Source organism: Ixodes scapularis, unplaced genomic scaffold (assembly GCF_016920785.2).
Source record: "Ixodes scapularis isolate PalLabHiFi unplaced genomic scaffold, ASM1692078v2 PGA_scaffold9__187_contigs__length_104089568, whole genome shotgun sequence".
Taxonomy (NCBI): Eukaryota; Metazoa; Arthropoda; class Arachnida; order Ixodida; family Ixodidae; genus Ixodes; species Ixodes scapularis.
The window spans coordinates 89,907,316-89,928,767 of NW_024609884.1; the positions used below are offsets into that span (position 1 = coordinate 89,907,316).

General features: G+C 48.1%; 1 protein-coding gene across 1 annotated transcript in view; it reads left to right on the forward strand.

Annotated features, from left to right (window-relative positions):
* LOC120846484 (matrix metalloproteinase-21-like) overlaps window positions 1–21,452 on the forward strand; it is a 74,708-nt gene that overhangs the window by 49,933 nt on the left and 3,323 nt on the right. The window contains exon 4 of the mRNA XM_040218242.2: window positions 14,307–14,614. Within this exon, the coding sequence (XP_040074176.2) occupies window positions 14,307–14,614 (308 nt within the window). The remainder of the gene's footprint in view (window positions 1–14,306; window positions 14,615–21,452) is intronic.

Consider the following 21,452-nt stretch of genomic DNA (forward strand, 5'->3'; position numbering starts at 1 on the left):
CTTTTAATCTTCCTCATTTATTTCTATGCCTCCTAGTGTGTTCCGCACTTTGTGGGACATTAGACAGTAGTCAATTGCTGAGTGAAAATTGTTTCATTCCCACGTCATCTTTTTATCGTATTTTTATCGTATTGTTCCGCGCTTTTCAGTGCCGTGACGTCAGAAGTCAGGCATGCAGGTCGAGCGAGCAGTCTAAAAATGGACTACGCCGAGCATTTGCTTTGTGCTGCTGCGCGGGTACTGAAGCGAGATTCCAATGCATTCATTTGACACCATGAAAGCCCTTGGAATCAGTTGGGAACAAAGTCTACATTCCAAAGGGTGGACCTTTGCCTTCCGATGGCGTCAGTTTTTCATTGTTGCCAGTAAAGAATTTCAGTTTGAAAACAGGGTGAGCCCGGTGAGGACAAAAATTATAAATTTAATAAATTTGCGGAAAAAATATTATTTTAGCCTAATATTTGGGTTACAACTTCAGTGATGCTTGTTGGTGTGTTTAGCCAATTTTCAGTCAAATCGGGTACCATGAAGAAAACGCCGCAGTACCCCTTTACGTTGCGGCACCCTCTGTCTTTCTCCCCTGCGTTTTAATGTGCATCCAAAAACTTGTTGCCGCATTCCTATCGTAGTCTATTTATCTCCATCATCCAATGTACTCCAGCACTCCTGATTTTGACTTGTATTAAAGCTGATGTCTCCACTTTCCTCTTCATTACGTTCTTCCATTTTGACGCTACTTCTGCTGAAATGTTTCTCCTTTTGTCTTCCCACCTGCACTCTCTAGCCATAGCGTCGGGCTATGACTGATTTGACCTTCTTATACCACCAGCTTTTTGGTTTGTGCTTTCGTTTTCGCTTTTCTCCTTGTTTAATTCGATTTCTCTCTAATTCCTTCCTAGAAATGCCTTCTAGATCCTAGTAAGTCCATTCCCTTTCTGGTTGCTCAGATACTATATTTTCAGTCCTTTTGAATACTTCCAGTAGCTGAATTTAGCCGCCTCGGTGGCTCCTAGGCAAGGCACCGTCCTACGGATCCTCAGATGGCGTGTTCAGCTCCCGACCGAGGTGCCCGCAATCTGGAGGAGGCTTATGCGGAGAAGGTGCCGTCTAACCGGGCTTTCGGTTGCACGTCAAAAGATGCCCGGGTGGTCTAAAATAAACCTCAGTCTTCTACTTGGGTGTGCCAGATTCCCTTCGCTTGTTTGGCACGTAAAACGTCCAAACTTGACTGGAGCTGAGTTTTATTTAGGCTCGATTTACCCTCCCGTTCTTGAGCTTGTTGTTAAGGTTCTAATGTGCCAAATATAATATTAATGCTCTTGTGGTAACTTTCTAACTGTTTTTTTTTATCTTCCTCATTTATTTCTATGCCTCCTAGTGTGTTGTGCACTTTGTGGGACATCAGACAGTAATCAATTGTTGAGTGAAAATTGTTCCATTGCCACGTTATCTTTTTATCGTTATTTCTGCATTAACTAAAACTGTATCCAGGTCATCGCAGATCTCTTCAGGCAGTGAGTCTTTATGTCTCCTATGATAATTATTTCCTGATTAAAGCCAATTTCTCTGATGTTCTTCGATATACTTGCTATGTTTTGTGTACCTTCATTCCTCGAGTCCTTTCATTTCTCCAGATACACAGACCCCAGAACAGTGTTAAAACCCCTGCCTTTCAACCATAAGTGTTCACTGATGCAGCTTTCCTTGCGCTTTCTCCCAGTTTTGTCTCTTGGCCGACATCCCTCGCCTTTTCATTTTCCTCCCCTCCTGTTAGAACTCATCCAAATGTAGATTGGTATGCATGGCAGTTCATCCTCATATCTAAGGTGCGTTTGTGCTAACTCATACGCTATAAAATTTTACGCCTCTAGTTGCTCTCCAAACTCCTCATACTTTAGCATGTTTAGACCTCCCTGCATGTTTATAAAGCCTATATTGGGTTGTTTCCGTTTCCTTTTCCTAATTTTTGCGAGGCTTCCTCTTGCCCTCCCTGGCCTCCCCTACCGACCCACCTACGTATCGGTCCTTATCTAACCGAGGGCTTTTCGGGCTCCCCAAAAAACCTGTGCCCTGCTTCCAGTGGCGTAGCCAGAAATTTTTGCGGGGAGAGGGGGGAGAGGGTGTCAAAATGCACGTGTATATTATAGGGTCGGCTGTATTTCAGGGCGGGGGGGGGGGGGGGGGGGGGGGGGGGGAAGGAGAGCCGAAGCCCCCTAACCCCCCCCCCCCCCCTGGCTACGCCACGGCCTGCCTTCCATTCTTGTGTCTATCCGCCACCCCCTGCTTGTCGCATATTATTGAATCCCCGGTTGAATGCAGGCGATGCCCCCCCCCCCCCCCCCCCCCCCTCTGGTACATGTCTTTGTTAACCTTCATTACGTCGAAGCTCAGTCAACGCGCATGCCACCTGAACATCCTATTCGCCTCCAAGATACTCCCCACCATCGCCACAGACTTCCTCTCGACCTCCGGGATGGTGCACCTCAGAATGTGCACCTTCTCGGAGGCCGTCCTGAGCATGCTTAACCCTGCCTCTATTTGTTCTCCCAGATTGTGTACCCTCCCCTTGGGGATGCTGTTCAGCCCAGCATGCACGAAAATCAAATTGTGCCGCTGCATGTTCCCCCACACCATGTCCTTCGCACTCACCATTACCTCATTCATGCGCATTCCTGGGTGGGCCACGGCCTTCACCCGACCGTCCTCTCTCACCCTGTTGGTTACACACACCCCGCGCACCTGGAGACGTTTGAACTACCGTCTACTATTACCCTCCATGCCTTACCAGGTTGCTCGCTCACTACTTTGTCCCCGACCGATTTTTTTTTTCTGCTTTACCATTTTTCGGTTCGTGTTCGTGATTTCCCTTGGACGGTGTCACAGCGTCCCGCACCCCCGATCGGGGAACGGGCAATGAGAGGCTCTGTGTCGCTGTCGCATGCTCCTGGTGATTCCTCTCCCCGCGTCCCACCTTCTAAAAAAAGCCTGTGCGTCTGCTTTCCCGCACAACACTCGGAGAGCCAATCACCGCAACTTACGGAGGCAGCTTAGCGAATGACGATGCCGAAACATATGTTTAGACCAAAAAACGCAGTCTAAGTTGTGAGATTAAGCAATGCAAGCGTGACGTTTTGCATTGCTTAATGTCACAACTCAGACTGCGTTTTTTGGTCTAAACATATGTTTCGGCATCGTCATTCGCTGAGCTGCCTCCGTAAGTTACGGTGATTGGCTCTCCGAGTGTTGTGCGGGAAAGTAGACGCACGGGAGTTTTGTAGAGTGTTAGCTCTGTCCTCTTCAATTCACAGTTTTCTGACTGTACCGCCCCTCTCGTTGCCACGACTACTTTCAGCTCCCCCTCCAGTTCCTCCAGTCTCGCCCTCCAAACCACCACCTCTTTCACCCCTGATTCTAGTGTCTCTGGCTTCTCCCGTTCCCATTTGCCTCACTCATCCCGACCCCTTACCCTGTCTGCCGCGCCTCTGGCCTTTTCATCTCTTTCGTTATGCGCGCTTCACATGCAGCGGTTCAGCGGCCGAAATCGCTGTCGCTAGCAGCACCGCGGCACAAATCTCAAGGTTTCATTTTACATACGTTGTCCGCGTTGTCCGTGAGCGTTTTCTGTCGCTGCGACGCCCAACGTTGCTTGCAGCAAGCGGACGTGCGCAATGCATTTTAGCGGTCTCCAATAACAATTTGAATGCCTTATATTTTCACTTTCTTTTAATTTTTGTTTTAATAATACGAAACAATTCAAAACGCAAAACAAAGTCGGTTTTACTTGTTTATTTTTAAGAGTTCGTTGTCGCGGAGGGTGAAACCTTGGTTGGAAAGGCTACAACAAATATAGCGGCCTCCGAAATGGAGATATGCATGAAGACATGTGTTCATGAGGAGGAAGGCAAAACACGACGTCGGCGAAACACGACAACAAAAGAAACTCTCAAACACTAAAAAATGGAAGACGAAAGGGGAACTTCACTTTGCAAGCACACAGTTCCAACGCCAGCAGTGTCCGAACAGTTGGAGCAGGGGCTGCAATCGGCCCCAAACTAGGTAATGCCCGAATATTTCAGACATTCCTTGCAAAATATTCTGAGGAAGGGGAGAATAATTTCTTCCCCAATTCCCCGAACAGTTCCAACGCAACCTCTGAAGTAAAAAAAAAGAAAAAAAGCTGGACCCTATAATGGAAATGAAAAAAAGGAACAGTTCGCTTGCGTACTTTCTCTGCATGTCATCTGCTTGAAAAACGTGAAAACGCCATCCTATGCACAATCTTTCGCACTATGCTTCTTCTCTGGTCACGTGGTTCTCCTCTGCGCTGTGAATGGCCAGCGGAGATGCAGTCGCTCTTCCACCTCGAAAAATTTCCAACCTTCTGGAACCGCGCCGCGCTGCCCCAGCTGCTGACCAGAGCGCCGCGGCGGCAAGAATCGCACCGCTCTAGGAGCTAAAACGGAAGCTTGGGCGAGTTGGTCATCCACCTTGAGGTTACAGCGCAGCAGACGAGGACAAACGAGAGATACACAAAGAGACAAGCGCAAACGCTTGTGTTTGTCTCTTTGTGTGCCTCTCGTTTTGTCCTTGTCTAGTGCGCCGTAACCTCGAGCTCTAGGAGCAAGATCGCTGCCTGTGAAACGTGCATTACAGTCTTCCTGAATTCCTTGAGGTGAGCTTCCAGTGACACTCGCTTCTCCATCTCGTCTTCTACTTTGCCTTTCATACAATTTACCCTGCTCTCCTGCTCTCCCATTCTGCCTCCAGCGCCTCCCGAACTTGGAAAATCGGCACACACCGCTGGCTCTAAAAGGGCTCTCCCTCCGCTTCCGACAAACTTTCGAACCTTGTCCCAGCCAAGTAGCACCACCGTTCACGCTTGTCGCACCGCACCAGCGCTTCCTCGTCCGCTCCACCCTGCCTCTTCTTTCGTTACAATCCACTAGGGCAGTGGTTCTTAACCATTGATGTATCGCGGACCTCTCGTGGATCGGCCGAGATGATGGAGGACCCCGTTCGAGGTGAGAGGGGAGGAAAGGTATAGGTTAAATATAATAATGATCTAATAAATGGATATAACTAAGGGCTAGTGTGAAGTAGACCTCTCTTATTGACATATACACGAGAAAAAGCACCCGAAAATTGGAACGTTTCTTCCGAAGGAGAAAAGACAACTTTTATTTCCTGGCTCGACTGATGAGGTTGGGCTTCGCGGACCCATAGATTGCCTTCGGGGACCCCAAAGGGTCCGCGGACCCCATTTGAGAACCACTGCTCTAGGGTCTTCAGGGACCACTGACCGCCCCACAACAACTACAACCCGGCCTTTAGGCTTTACGGGCGTATAGCTACGTATATCTACTCTATATTTAGGGTTCCGCGTTTTCGGTTTTTATGTTCTCGAAATTCGGCATACTTTCTTCGGTGCTTATTTTAAAATTCGATTTTCAGTTTTTTTCGGTGGTTATTTTAAAATTCGATTTTCGTTCTTTTTTTTTTTCGGTGTATATTTATTTCCAAAAAAGTTTACCGGTTGCTTTTTTTTTTTTTGGTGAATATGAAAGAAACACTATCAGACACCGGATCATATGATCCTTGTAGCTGTGATATTTGTGATCACTCAAAGATTAGCGACAGATATACATATATGTGGTCTTCGCTACAACTTCCGTCAGGACACACCTGAAAATTGCGGAATTCGCGGACATAATCTTCAGCGCGCTTCTTTTTCCTTCCCATTCTGACGACGTGATCGTCTGGGTGATGACAGTGCAAAAACCAGCGGAATGGCAAAAAAAAAAAAAAAAAAGCTCTATCGTATTTATGTTTTTAATTACAGGGAAGTTCTAGAGAGGGTGTTAAGAAAGCTATTAGTGGCTTTCCTCGGTGTCCTCTGAAGTGCATGAAGTGAAAAACCTCATATTGCCCACATTCGAACTTTTTTTTTTTTAGGACCGGGAACTTGACACATCAAGCCCGATCACAGAAAAGAAACAGATGTCCCGTGAAGGCCAACCCAAGACCTCTTTTGTTGCATGTTGGACCTTGGAAGAGGGCAATCACGAAAACGTCACACAGTGTCTAACCTTGCAAAGCCCTCTCTCTCTCTCTCCACCCCCCCTCGCCCACCCTCCTCGACGCTGCCCTAAAAAACTGACCTTTTTTGGTTAAAACCGGATGTTAGAAAACAGATTAGACATACTTTTATTGGTTTTTATTGGTTTAAACTGAAAACACCGAACCGGCAAACTGACCTTTTTCGGTTAAAACCGAATTTCTAAAAATGAATTCGGCGTATTTTTATCGGTTTTTATCGGTTTAAACCGAAAACTCTGAACCCTATAGACTATATTCAAGATGACCAAGGAAAGGAGGCCATCAGCCACAATATCTAGTGTTCCAAGCCTGTGGGCTAACCAGAAATCAGCAGGCCTAATGGTTTCGCCGCGCCACCGCTCTGCGGGCACCACACAGGAAAGAAACGATTACCTTGTTTTCCTTACGCTGATCTCTGAAGACAAAGGCACCTACATTAAGAGGGCGCGGTACCTCTATTTATTCGTCCGTTTCAGCCACCAGATGGCGCGCGGCTCGAAACGTGGTTGAACGCGCAACTTCTAGATGGCGCCAGTATCGAGGTGTGAAAAGGCCCGCGTTATCCGCTGCGTGAAATAGATCCCGAAATGTGCCGTGTTCTCCCGGCGGAGGAAGTTTCTCCTTCCCACGCGCGCGCTTGGTATGTACGCGCGTCGCGCGGTGGCCGAGTCCGGCCTCTGCGCTGTGTGATGCAGTGGGTGGCGCTCGTTTCTGTTCGGAGGTAGGAATAAAAATGCCGGTCCCTTTTTTTACGACGCTCGTTTCTATTGCTTGTTTTTCTTTTTTTTATCTCAAGTGACCTACAGTACCGCCTGTTCGAAATCTTCCTTTGCGGTGAGCGATTTAGAGTCAGGTTAGCATTTTATTTGGGTCAGCACTACACGTTCAATGGAGACCTCGGGCGGCGATGTAAATATGCATTGCTCCCCAAAGTGTGTCCAAGGTGCGCAATGACAATTGGAAAGAGTATTGAAGGCGCGCGACCGTCGGTTATTAAAATACGTGCGTTAGATTCACTTATTCAGTCTAATCATTTTTGCCAACGTCTTTTATCCGTTTCGACAAATGACATGGTCGTGTCTATTGATAACCTTAGCTAGATTGGACGTACGAAGTGTCCGGGCTTTAAATAAATTTGCTTCGTTTATGTGAATGAATAACTGTTTTCTCTTTTCCGTGCTCGATGCTATGCAAAAATCGCTGACATGTTATGGTAGCTCAGTGTGGTGGCGTTTTGCACGCTGACTCGCTATTGCATTCGCTGTGCACAATATGTGTTCAGATGGAATGTGCTAAATCGTATTTCCGATCGATATGATAGATTTACTTTGCTACAGTGTTAATTATATTTTCCCGATTTAAACTGGTTCGTCCCTGATCTGAGCCTAAGTTCAAATTCGAAGGGCAGACAGACTTAGCGTCGTAACAGCCGTAATGCCGCCCACAAAGAAATTAGTAGCATGAAAGAAAAACAAAAGGATACGAGGTGGCTCAGTGTTATAGAAGTAATCAGTGTGCAAAGGATGCCATCGTACGTGTTTTTTCTTTTTTTTTTTTTAACTCTCCGCATTGCTGGTAAACGCTCAAGGTACCAGCAAAGACAGCGAGCTGGCGTGAAATTTCCATCGAGCGGAAAACGAGTGTCATTTTTATTTTATCATGCGCTTTCATTTTGATATGGCTCAAAATGGGCGCGAAATAGTAACAGGTAAGGCAACAAAATTTAGATGTTAGGTCTGGAGAACCGCCACACTCAGCCGTGTTGGGGGCATCTCTCGCGAGTCAATACGGCAAAGGTATTGCGCGTCGAACTGTACGTGAGAGTTATCCATTTCAGCGAAACCTTGATTTCGCAGAACTATTGTGGCTCGAGTCGTGGCTTCCAGTACTTGGAAGCCACGAGCGAGAAATAAATGACAGTTGATTTTGAAGGACAATCGCGACGTGGAAACCCATAAAAGAGAGTTCCAATAAGACGAGAGCTTCGCCTTCTCTTCAAGTGCGTGGGTTACGCTCTCAATCCTGCACCTGTGGTAACACTGCAGGCTCCTAAAATCGCTTTGAAAACGTTCCTGATCGCAACAACTTTTTTTTTTTTTTTTTTTTGTCGAGGCGCTATTTCATTTTTTTTTTTTTTTCTTTTTGTCTACCTTGATACCCCATGAACGCAAAAACTACCATAAACTAAAAAAAAAAAAAATATAGTGGGCATACAACGACAACGCACCCACTGGGACCCGAGTCAAGGCAAGAACAACTGACTACTAAAAGGGGAAAAAAATCATGTTCGCATACACAGACAGAACGCCTCCATCGAAAGAAATGAATCATGCGCTTGTTCTGCCAGTCTCGTTGTGCGTCTGTCAAAAGCCACAAAGGAGGAAGACAATCAGCGCCTACACCACTCCCCTCCCCTCCCTCCCCCCCCCCCCCCCCCCCCCGCCCCACCACCACCCCTAAAAAGAAAAAAAGAAAGGTTTCTTGGGCGCGCGCGCGGTCGCCCAAGCGATGACCTTGGAAGGGTATGCGATTGTAGCCCGGTTGTCCCCCGGTTGTGCCCCTGTCTCAAATGCCACGGTCCGTTTCTCCCAAGTGCCCGTCTTATCTTCCCGAGTATCAACTCCGCAGTGATTCTGAATCATTCCGATGCTTTCCAACGTTGCAAAACTGTTAGACGAATATTTGCACAGAAGTATACACTGTTCGCAGAACTATCTAAGGCGCTAAAATTCAAAAAGCGCCGTGTTGGATTCGGGAACTCGTGTAGGTTTAGCTCATTGTTGGAACATTCTTATTCGCTCGATGAACTCCACAAAACGTGTAAATATTGGAATGAACTTTCCAGAGGACGATAGTTGTTGTCGGGGTTCCAGGCGACCGGACAGGTCGCAATTATTGGATGATTAAAAATTTTATTTCATAATCACAATCGTATCATCAAGGGCACGCCATTTCCTCATCACTTCTACGAAAAGAGTTGCTGTATTCGTAGCACACACAGACGGAAACGGTTGAGACTGTGCCCAAATAATATCTTCTTTTGGCAGGTACTGCGCAGCGATTACACACAATGCCTCTAACATAAACATGCTGCTCCACATGTCTATTCACAAGATGCAATACATCGTTCTACCAACTTTGTCGAAATGGGCATGAAAGCGCGTAACCGTCACTTTTTTGAAGTTCTACTTAGAGGTGAAGTGTTTACCGTAAAAAGTCGTTAATTATTTATTTTTTTCCGTTCCACTACAAAGCTCGATTCACTTAAATTTTTGTTTTTATATCGTCTCTACAGCGCTTTTACGTCGGTACTTTCGTGTTAGAGGACATCACATAATGTGCGAAAAAAAAAAACAACAAAAAAAAAACGGTAGGATCGATGCTGCATAGCCTTTTTTTTTTTTTGTGGACATCAAGAAAAAAAAAAAAAAGATAGTAGTTGTCTTCACTTCGCACTGCATGTTTTAGCACGGAAGTTCCTATTTGGTTATGATGTCTTTACTTTCTTAAAAATTGTATACAGCAATTTAAATTACCGAATTACAAAAACATCGAAATTGTAGAATTGCTTTTCGTTGGGACGCCATGACGACAGCGACACTCGTGTTCCCTCGTGGTTTTCGTCAGCATTTCTACGATGAATTGCCAGGATCGCGAGATGCAACAGCGTGACACTCCGTCTTCTGTGACTTCATTTGTTGCACTTCGGGACCACTTTTGATGTATGGCCAGCATAAGACGCTAAACACACCAGTCGGAGACGCGCTGCAGCGGCCATAGTACAGCTCCTAAAAGTAGCTGTCACGTGCTTTGCTCCGCGACTGTGATTCCCTCACAGCAGCTCTGACTGAGGGTTGCCAAATTACGGTCAAACGGAGTATAGACAAAACGGACCGGAAACGAGCTGCCAGCATACGATAGTCAAACTCCAACAAAAAGGATTAGTTTCTTCCCAAGCTGGACGACATTTACCGGGCATCTTTAGAGCTGCGAAGCTCAAAATCACGCGTACTCATAATATTTTTTTTTCTCGCGTGTTTGTGATTTTTATGATGTCCTGCAAGCAAGAAAAAAATATATATGGTGAAGTCACTCCGAGGGGGTACCGATAACTGCGAGCCACGAACATGAAGGATTCGCTAACATCCGTCAGGAGTGTGAACGGTAAATCGTCACGCAAACATATTCTCACAAGCTGCAAATATTTATTTGACTTAGCAAGTAGAATACTAGTATACTAACGACATGTGATTATTGTACACAAGATACCATTTCTCGGTTCTTCAAAACCATTTCCCTAGTCTGAACGGTCGCGCTACGGGCCGCGGCTAGCCGTGCCCTCGATAGACTACGGAGCTGCGTTGTGTCGTCTGCTACTGTACCGCCAACAGGAGAGCGATAGCTCTGTGTGCTCCACAGATGCGTGTTGCGGTATAACTCTGTACGTCTGTCCTAGAGGAAGACAAAAAGATAGGCTCTGTGACCCCCTCCTAAGCTAACAAAAACAAACAGAAGTATACTCGTTTGGACTGAAGGGTTTACAAAATAGTGACCAGGCATTGGAAAAGCATATGTCACAGAACTTGGTTTATGAAATGGCATCATTGTTTCGAGCAAGAAATCACCTGCTCACCACTGGGACGATGAAATCGTCACTATTTATTGCGTCAGGTATATTTGCGCTCATGAAGAAAAATCTGAACACGTCCTTCTCCCAAAGTCCTGTGTCGAATAATAAACACTTTTTTAAACATCTATGCACAAATAACTCATTTTTTTCTACACTTGTATATACACGTTAATTAAACAACGTCAAACCGCATTTTTGATTAGATCTTGATGTCTACACCAACTACATTCATATTTTTTAGGGCTTTATTGAACGATAACTTCAACTATAGTTAATGGAACACGATGGCTCGATCTCAACAAAAACCTCAACGTGCGAAGCTTCCACAGACGGTCGCTTGCGAGTATTCTCAATGTGAGACTTCAGAAGCTTTCGCTTGCCATAGGGAGCTTGCTTTCGACTACAGCACTGCACGGGCCCGGAAAGCGCGGAGCGCGCTGCTGTGGGGAGAGATTGACTTACAAGATGACGTGTTACGTGGTCACGTAAGATGGCGTCATTTCGTGCAGCGTGGTCACGTAAGATCACGTCATTTCGTGTAACGAGATCATGTAAGATGACGTGTTTGTGTCACGTGATCACGTAAGATGACGTCAGTTCGTATGAACTGACGTCACCTTACGACAACGCCAACAACATTAGTGCCGTCCGGAACCATTGACCTTAGAAACGCGCCTCTTCGCTTGAAGAGCTGATATGCGTTGATTGTTATTTGTTTCTTTTGCCTACTACAGACCATTCAAAAACTCGCCTTCTGGGTGCCACCAACTTCGTCTACTGGGCTGTAAAGCGCGTTCGAGCGTGCGCAATACCTCTCTAGGCCGAAAGATTGTACACTGAGTATGCGTTCACAGCTCAATGACTTAGGCATTTTTCTTCAGGATAAATGCTCCCACGAGAAGAGCGTAATGGATATGTGAATAGAATTGGAAATTTAAAATGTTCTTGTCCAATCGCATTTTTCTTTGGTTATCAACGCTTTTTAGCGTCATCACAAGACGCTCAACCCATAATACACTGGTGATTAAAAAATAAGCACCGAAAAACATGCACCGATTTTCGCTTAAAAATAAATACCGGAAAAAACATACCGTAATCATTACCCATGTCACCTTTTTGGGTGATATGTGAATTTCCAGAAGAACAGCGAGTTATCACCCTCCCTTAGGAATACCCTGACTACAGAGCAGGCGACCCGTTTTTCCCCGCGTTAGATTGCGGTGACCACGAACCGTACGGAGGTCGCAGGACGTCCGTGAAAAATAAAAAGGAGGAAAACAACGATCTACTCTGTGCACGCTTCATCCCCGATTTCCACGACCCCAAGGCCGAAGGACGTTTGTGTGAAGGATAACGATAAAATAAAACTTTGCGTAAAAAAAAGCCCGCTTTTAAAAGAAAAAAAAAGTAGAAACAAGCACAACGCGTTGACGGACCGCGAGGTTGTGGAACACCTCGCGATCCGCTTGCCACAGGACGGTTGTCTTCGACCCATAGCTCCAAGGTGAATTTGCCACTTGCGAAAACACGGAGACCTACCCAGCGAGAACCAGGAAGGCAAGACACGCACACTGACGCCTCGGCGTGCAGAATGAAACAGGATACGGGCGCGGAATACGGCCGCGGAAGAACACCTCGCACAGTGCCGATCCGGCCGATCTCCGAACGGACGATTTCGCATTTCGTGGACAGCGAGCGCCACCGCACGGGAGAGAGAGGTACCTTAAAAACGACGAAAACAAGCACCGACACCTTGGTTCTTTATATTTGCTGTAGTTAAGGAACAAATCGACTTACATGAATAATTTGAATATTATTCGATTCCGTAATAAATTTAGAAGACACTAAGCGCAATACCTCTTATGTTTGAATTTATTTAATTTTGTAAATTCGCTCCGAACGCAAGAGTGCCGAATTAGCCAATTTTGACCATTTTCATGATTTTTTAAAGAATATAATTAAATTTATGATGAAACATTTGTTGCGCTTAGTGTCTCGATAATGACTCAATGTCTTTAAAGCCGAAATTTTCAAGAAGATCCGCGCAGCCTTTATTATGTGAAAATTTTTTTTAGTTTGGTGAAAAACCTCATGTATTCTCTATGGGGCTCTCAGGTGCGCCCCCTCTTAACACCAAAAACAGGCAGGACGTAATCCAAGGAGAAGAAAAAATAACTGCACCTCGGGGGAGGGGCTACAAAGTCGCGAAATATTCTTCAGGGCCGAAGGGCTAACACTCCGCAGAGCACCCTTGCTCCGCCCTGAAAAACACTGAAGAACTGTGGCCAAAATCTCGAACCAATTTTTAACACATCAATTTAAAACGGACATAAAAATCTATCCCGAGACACCAGGATACAGGCGGCTAAAAACGAGGGCAGTTACGAACAAAAGTGGCCAAATTAGCCCACCAAAATGTTTAACCAAACAATTAAGGCTCCAATACATGCTGTGAAGGTGGTTAGACACCGAAGCTGTGGTATCACCTGCAACGATTGCCCGCTGCACTATAGACCCTCTTTATGGCAAACGCCACCAGATGGTACTGCAGGCCTTGATGTGCTACAGAACTTCCGGTTTATAAAAAGAATTAACAAAAAACACCTTAACAGCGCTGCTTGAAATGTAGATGAAACGTTAAACTACCAACTTTTCAGGTGAACGCCAAAAAAACGAAGTGCGAGATCTGTTAAAATTTTTTGAGTATTCTTGTAAACCAACTAGCCTCCTCCAATACGTTAAATTGTACAGCCGAGGGCCCTCGTTAAATCTTCAACTTTGACGTACGTGTAGCATTTATGCTTTCTAGCACTGGTGACATAAGCAAGCTCAACAGGCTTGCAAAGACTGTGCGACCGGAAGTCGCTTGGAAAGCAAGCGGCAATCCATGTTTGAAACAGCAAAAGGGTCTATACCAATTGATTGACGAAAGAAAAGTAAATGCAGTGTACCAAAACTTTTTTTATATAAGAAATACTTCATACTCTGCCGTTGCCGCGGCAGCTTATGTAACCCCAATCTTTACCGAGAAACGCAAGCGGGGAGCGCAACATGCTTTGCATCGTTAGCGAGGCTAGTGACGTCACTCCACACTTCGTACTCTGCCGTTTCCGCGGCAGCTTATGCAACCGCAATCTTTACCGAGAAACGCATGCGGGCAGCGCTACGTGCTTTTCATCGTTCGCGCGTGCCTTATAACCTATCACGTGGTTTTGACACTTCTTTTGTGTTTTTTTATTGAAACAGGTTTCAAAACCACATAATAAATGATAAGGCGCGCGCGTGGGTTTTCTGTCGACGGACACGAAAAAAAAACCACCTACGAGTCATATACAGCTTCACTGTAAAAGCCCTGACACGCGACCCCACACACTCAACTTCCTGACGCTAAGCTAAATACCCTAACCTAACTTAACCTAACATTGCTATCGTTTTTCGATACAGTAAACAACTACAACATGCACACTATAAATCAGAAGAAAATAAGAAATATACTTAACTTCGCAGCAGCTCCGGAAAACACGTCCGCATCATCCGCATAGCTAACGTTCTCCCCCGTTCTTTCTTTTTCTTCACGCAGACGAACGGCGAAAAGCGCGTGGCCGCGGCAAGCGTCAAGCAAAGCCTCGGAGGGTCAACCCTCCGAGTGCGGGAAGCCCCCGTTCTGAGCCCACGGATCTGCCGGCGGGCAGAGGAGCTACGACTGCCGTGGCTCGCTCGTCGCACGCCACGCAGACGCGACGCCGCCGCTGGTTGCGGGACTACGTCCACAGGATCGAAACTGGCCAGGCGGACAGGAGGGCTTGTCTGGTGCACAGTCTCGTGCAGTCCCGGAGACGGAACAAGCGGTCCGTCGCACCAGGCTTCCGAATCCACATATTCGCAAAGGTAAAAAACGCGCAACACTCAAGAAAAACAAAAAAACATGTCTTTAAAGGTTAACGATAGTGCTTCCGATGTTCAAGTTTTCACCTTCGGAGATTCGACACGCTCGCATTGCAAACAGCATGCTGTGCCTCACTTGCTGCTTACCCACTAGAGAAAATGTCCTGATGCAATGGGTTCAGTAAACTTAGGCTCGGAACAGCAGTGGCGGCATGGCCTTGAGAGCCACCTCCCTAGAGATGGCGCCCATGATTACGTCAATGAAAGCCACCCTTAGGGAGGAGACACCCAGCGGGTCGGGACGGGCAGCCTAGTCGGCAGACTGCCCTCATATGTCACACGGATGCACCACAAGCAGTACAGCCTCTTCCTTGACATATTTACAAAACTACGGGGGGCGCCATGTCCAGCTTGTTTCCCCAGAGTTCTGTGTTTACCAACACAAGGCACGCGCACTGGATTCTTTACTTCGTCTCGCTTGATTGCGCGCGGGACATAGATTGGGTATGACCATAGCTTCTCTACTGACAAAGCCTGGCAGATCGCCACAAGAGGCGGCCGCCGAAATTGAAAAGATAGAGCGCCAGACAACGGAGGACGGGAGAGCCACGTGACGGGGCCCCGCTGCGGCGAGACGCCGAAACACACTTCTCCTAAGCCATGGAATGTCCGCCCGTGCTCCTCGCATTCCTCGCGCTACTGCCTCTTTTCTCGTCAGGCTTGAAAACCATGTTTCGGGTCCTCGCCGCTGCAAAAGCTGTGCGCTGACGTCCAGGTTCCCCGAGAAATGCTCTGTGCCACCAAATCCTCGCGCTCCAAATCTGCGACCGGGCACTCTATGGCTCCGTCGTCCAACTTCCAGTCTCTGTGAGTATAGAGGAGGCTAGGGTACAACTCGTCTCCAGTTACTCCCTTTCCCTTCCCCCGCTCAGTCGAGAATTATGAAGTAAAAAAAAATTCCCGAGTGCTGCGTGCGTGTTCGAATTCACTCACTAAACACGAGCCGAAAACTGACGCAACGCTCGGCTACGTGCGCCTAGCGCTGCGTCAAAACACAAGCAAATCATCTATGTTGTTGTTGTCCCATCGTAGTAGTTCTCAGTTTAGCCACTAGGGGTGCGACGGTTGGATCTCCTTCCCAATGGGCCAGCACGCTGTTTCCAAACAAGCCTCCGCAAGGTGTGGGCAACGCGCAGTTCCCACACGAGGTGTGACCACTGCGCGTGCGCAGGAACCAGAGTCGTGTGTAGTGGAGTGTTTGCGCCCAGCGAACAGCAGCGCCACTGCAGTGGCGTGAAGTCAGTTCCGCCTCTTGGTGTATACCCATTTGGAGAATCAAGGGCCGGACATATCTACGACAAAACTTCCCAAGGATTGCACGAGGAGTTGTAAAGTAGGATGAATCGTAACTTCGGAGATTTCCCGTGGCACCGCGAATATTGACCTCCAAGATACCCAGCGCGCAAAGTACTACGAGTATAATCCCCTTTCACGCGGGTGTCCAGTCAGCAATCTCAGAGGTTATGATTCTGGGTGCTTTGCGCACCGGGAATCTTTGAGATCATAATTGGGACATATTTCCGATCTGTCGTGAGACCCGTCGGAGGTCTTGACACCTCAGACTCGTCCTCGTCCGGAATCTGAGGTGTCAGGCACGTCTAACACCTCAGACTCGGAGTGCTTAGGAGCAGATGCCTTTCAGAGCTAAATATTGCACAAAATTACCTGGTGTTGCTTCCTAACAGTACTCGGCAAACCTATGGAACCGTGTCACCCACGCACGGATGTGCAGACCTGGATCGCTAGGTTGGACATTTGAGAAAAGGTACATGGAAGTGACGTAATGCAAAGGAGGAGCGTATCCTAGCAACACTCACGTGGCGGCTCTGCCCACTTTGACGCCGCTACGTCATCGCAAACTTCACACCCGTCACCCGTTTCAGCGACGTCCGGAGCCAACCACCGACGGGCCGAAGTAGCTACGCATTCCCTGAGGCGTCCCTACGCGCGGGATACGGGGTAGGATTTACTACGACGCGGGGAGCAGTTCCTGCGTTTAGCGAAGGAACGGCAACCAATCCTTTGCGTCGCTGGCCGTCGCATCTGTTCTAGTACAGGTAAAAGTATTGAAAAACAATCAAAACCTTTTGGGCGTTGTTTAAACAAATCGCTTTTTTGTACCCTTTTGCAATACATTTAAGAATTAATTGGAGAGAAAGTTGTTCCAATATTATGCGGGATGTGCGCTACGCGCCTTCTTCAAACCAAAATGTCGAACCACGAGGAGCCGGGTGTGCCGGGGGCAGCGGAGGGGTCGGCGGAACCAACGGGGAGCGCGCGAGTGACGGCTGCTTTAGTCAGAAACAATTTTTTTATCTTTCGAGAACTTGCTATTGCTGTGCTCAAATAAGAATGTTTGGCGCAACATCTGTGATAATTCTTTCAAAGTGGTCCAGTGTTTATATGGTGGTATGCTAGTCAGAGAATATATATATATATATTTTTTTCCTTTCGAAATTTAACTATTGTGCTCAAATAAGACCACAGTGTTCAACAAGATATCTGTGATATATACTTAAGATTGCCCAATTGCTTACATGGTTCCAGTCGATGCTCAGTTTTACTTCCAAGAATGAAATATTACATTCCATGTTATCACACTTTTATTCATGAAGTCACAGGTTTTTCTTTAAAAATAAAGCAATTTTCAAAACAAACTACATGTGCACTGTCTTGAGATAACACAATCACCTAACTTTGATGAAGTACCATAAAAGAGATAATAAAATGGAGCAGAAGGCAAGACGCTTTGAAGCATTTGTAAAATGAAACAATGTCCGTGACAACAATATCCCTGGTTCAATCAGCAACTAAGAAAGCAATCTCTGCAAAAGCAAGCATTTCTTTCTAGAGGTAGTCTAAATTACTTCTGAGTTCTTTGCAGGGGCAATCCAGATGACCTGTTCGTCTGGCAACTAAACCTCCGAACCTTTTCTGTCACTGTCGACCCATAATAAGCTCATAAAAATAAAAAAGGCTGTATCGATTTCACCGCGATGCACTCGACACGTCTCCGGAGGCAGCACGCTGGCCGTGGGACGAACTTCACAAGGTGTAGGAGCTGAAGAGAGTATGTAGCTTGTGGACGGCCATGACTGTGGAGCAGGAAGCGAAGTGTGCACTTTACGGCTTCCACGGGGAGGGCTTCACTGAGGACAAGGATGTGACGGGGTCCTTGGTGGTCAGGACGTCAGTCGTGGTGGCGAGAGGTTCCCTGTCGCTGGCGGCGTCCGTGCTGGGCACCACCGCAGCGAGGGCGCTGAGGGGCTTCCCGACGGTGTCCCTGGTGGTCGGGACTACCGTCGTGGCGGCGGACCCCTTGTGTGTGGCGCTCCGCACGGGCACGTCTGCGGCGGGTTCCGAACCGGGCGACAAGGTGCTGCCTCAGAGCCTTCCCCCTGTCCGAGAGGCCGACCGGAAGGCCGACCGGAGGGCCGGCAGGAGCCAGCCTCTCGGGAGCCGACGCTGACGTCTCCGAGCTCGGCTCAGAACCGTCCGAGCTCGGCTCAGACTCCAACTCTGACTCTTCAGGGTCGGAGTCTGACTCCGGTTCTGGCTCGCTCGATGCAAGGCAGATGTTGTGGAGCACTGCACATGCCGAGATAATGGCGGTGGCTGTTGAAGGGTGGTAATACAGAGCCCGGTGCCTTTGCAGACACCGGAATCTGTTTTTCAACAGCCCGATGCAGCGCTCCACAACAGACCTGATCGAGGAATGCGCCTTATTAAACCGGCCGCAAGCGGTGGAGGTCGCGTGGTTCCCGGGGACAGGGGTGATGAGCCAAGGCTCCAAGGGGTAGCCGCTGTCACCTGCATATGTAGAGGATGGAACATATTACATTCTTCACTTTTTAAAATAAAAGGCAAGAAAACAGCTGTGTGCAACTATGTCAATTATAATGTAACTTAAGTGTGACTTAAAAGTGTTTTAATATTTCTGCACTACAATATCAGTTTACATTATGATTAATTAGCACCAGCTTGCCTGCAAACTCCCTGTTATTTCATGTAACTATGTGTTTTCCTGGTGGGTTGTATGGGATGTGTGCACGATTCCTTAGGGGTGCTGTGTTGTATGCAAGTGCATTATTAGGCCCTTGCATCCGACAGATAAAAGCTCTGTTGCTTTTGGGAGTGTGGCCGTGACCTTAGGCACGGGCGGAGCAGAACACGCTGGCCTTGTCTTTGGCAAGCAAGGGGATAAGGCGCCAGTTCGACGAACCTCTTTCCTAATCCTCGGTGGAGTTGGAGATGGGGAAAAGAGAGGGGGTGGTTAGAATGGAAAGGAGTCAGGTCCTGTTGGGACACGGAGGGTCTAATAGGAGGAGCTATATAGGCAGACCGAAGAAGAAGGGTCAGGGAAAAGAATCCAGTCTGTGGGACAGAGAACACCCGAGGACAGATTTGGCGAGCCCCAAGTGGCCAAGGAGGAATTGATCCCATTCCGTACAAACTGACTCAAAGCGACCAGGCGAGCTCCCAGGGATCGGCGAAAGAGCTCCAACTTCATACAAAAACCAACCAGCAAGAGGGTACAGGCAGACAGTAACCGTGAGTGGGCCGAACTGGACAGCGACTCGCACTGCGGTTGCATGCCTTGCGCAGTCTATCACTGTCGTGAGATTGGTGTAGTGTGGCTTTCGTAGCCTGCAGAGTGTGAGAGTTATGTGGACATAAACAGAGGTTAATGGCCAAACTTTGGGTGTTGTCTCACTTCAAGGAGTTCCAGCAACTGTGTCTGTGTGCCTCACAACAAGCACAGTATGTGTGGTACTGTGGCTTTCAAGCAGTGGGAGCCACCGTGTGCGTAAGGAATGAATTTAGTATGCTCACCAAGCAGGAACCGGCCGTCGCGTGGCACCTGCCCTTGCTCGAGTTGGTTTCGGAGCCAGGAAAATTGCCACACGAAGGAGTCGTGCACCGACCCGGGATGCAGTGGGTCGATGCACATTATCCGGCAGTCGGCGTCACACACCTGAAAGTGAGAGAGATATTGACATGTAATTACCTGAATCCACAAGTAGTAGATTGTACTTATGGTTCACAAAGCAGTCGCAATTTCAGAACCTTTTAAGTTATTTTGTCTGACATGCATGTCAACACACCTTCCTGGATGCAAGGTACAACTAACTACCTTGAAACAAAAATAATGTGTTTTTTTTTTACGGAAGCTTGCACGTTTTAACAGACAAGTATTATTTTTGGGAGAAGAGTCTCACGGCTCACATGCTACGTAGAGCACACGCTCGCGCAGTCGTGAGACCCCACAGCCCGCAGTCATAAAACGGCATACTTAAACCGTATCGGCAATACGTTTTTTTTTTTTCTACAGATTTGGGGCGCGTTTTGACAACGTAACATGAGTGTACTTACCACCATCACGTTGAGGGCGTAGAAGTACTTGCGGCACCAGTACGCCGCCTTCGTGACGGTGGGGTCGTTCTTGGACGGGCCGACGATGGAGACCATGGTCCCGTCCACGCAACCGATGACGCCGGGTATCCTGCCGAGCAGCCTGAAGCCATTCTCCGCGTCGAACCTCTCCCTCGGCGTCTCGGGGAAGTGGATCCAGCCACGCTGGACCCCGAGACGACGCACGATAGCGACGGACACGGCGCGGACCGCAACGCTGACTGTCTTTTGGACCCGCGCTACGTGTTCGTCGCTCGCCACCGTGCCTTGGAAGCTCCCCGTGCCGTAGAAGCGCAGTGCACACAACACTTGAAGCTCCACAGTCATGACGTGGTACGCACTCTCCTCACCTCCGGTTCCTCGCGAAGTTCGTCGCACAACCACCGCACCACGATCTTGGGCAGGCGGTATTGCTTCCGAAAGATCTCCTCCGGGAGCTCGAATGCATCGCGTGTTCCCGATACAGCCTTTCTGGCGAAAAAAAAAGCTCTATTAAAGAAAAAGTCGAAGTGACGAGACGGCGACACCTCGCCGCCGGAAACGTGCTGCCAATGACACCTAGTTCCGAGCAAGTACTATCGGGGAAAAATGAAATGCGAACAGAGGAGCGCGTGGCTCGCGGTACAGGCTGCGCCGCCTGGAAGTGAACCTAGGGGCGAGGGTGCGTGGCCTACTTCGATGTGTTCACGCCCCTCCCACTGCGCTCCCCAAGCTTCAGCAGTGCGCCTCTCGGTGCGCTGAAAGCTGTCACCGCTATCTTTGCCTGCTCGGCGAGTGCGGCGAGCTTCTTTGCACCGCACGCGCTGAGCCAGCAAAGATAGAGCTGATAGCTTTCAGCGCACTAAGAGGAGCACTGCTGAAGCTTGGGGAGCGCAGAGGGAGGGGCGTGAACACGTCGGAGTAGGCCACGCACCCTCGCCCCTAGGTTCACTTCCAGGCGGCGCAGCCTGTACCGCGAGCCACGCGCTCCTCTGTTCGCATTTCATTTTTCCCCGATAGTACCTTTTGAAACGTACTCGGTACAAAACGAAACGTCATTTTGTTGTCACGTCCGGTAGCCGACTCCGCCCAGTTTTGCCGACTCCGCCCACATTTTTCTAGGGAAATTACGTCACTTTTGTTTCCAACCAATCAGACGTGATGACGTCACTTCCGTGTACTAAAAAAAGGTACATGTACAATGTCGAACCTAGCTATCCAGCTCTGCAATTGTGCAAGAGATCGAACGATAGGGGGCGCTTGGTCCAGCTTGTTTTCACCGGAGTTGTGTATTTACCAACACAAGGCATCTCAAAAGCAGCGCAAGGTGCGTCGATGCACGAGGCATGTGCAACGTGAAGTCCTTGGGAAGATCATGGCGCCACAGCAC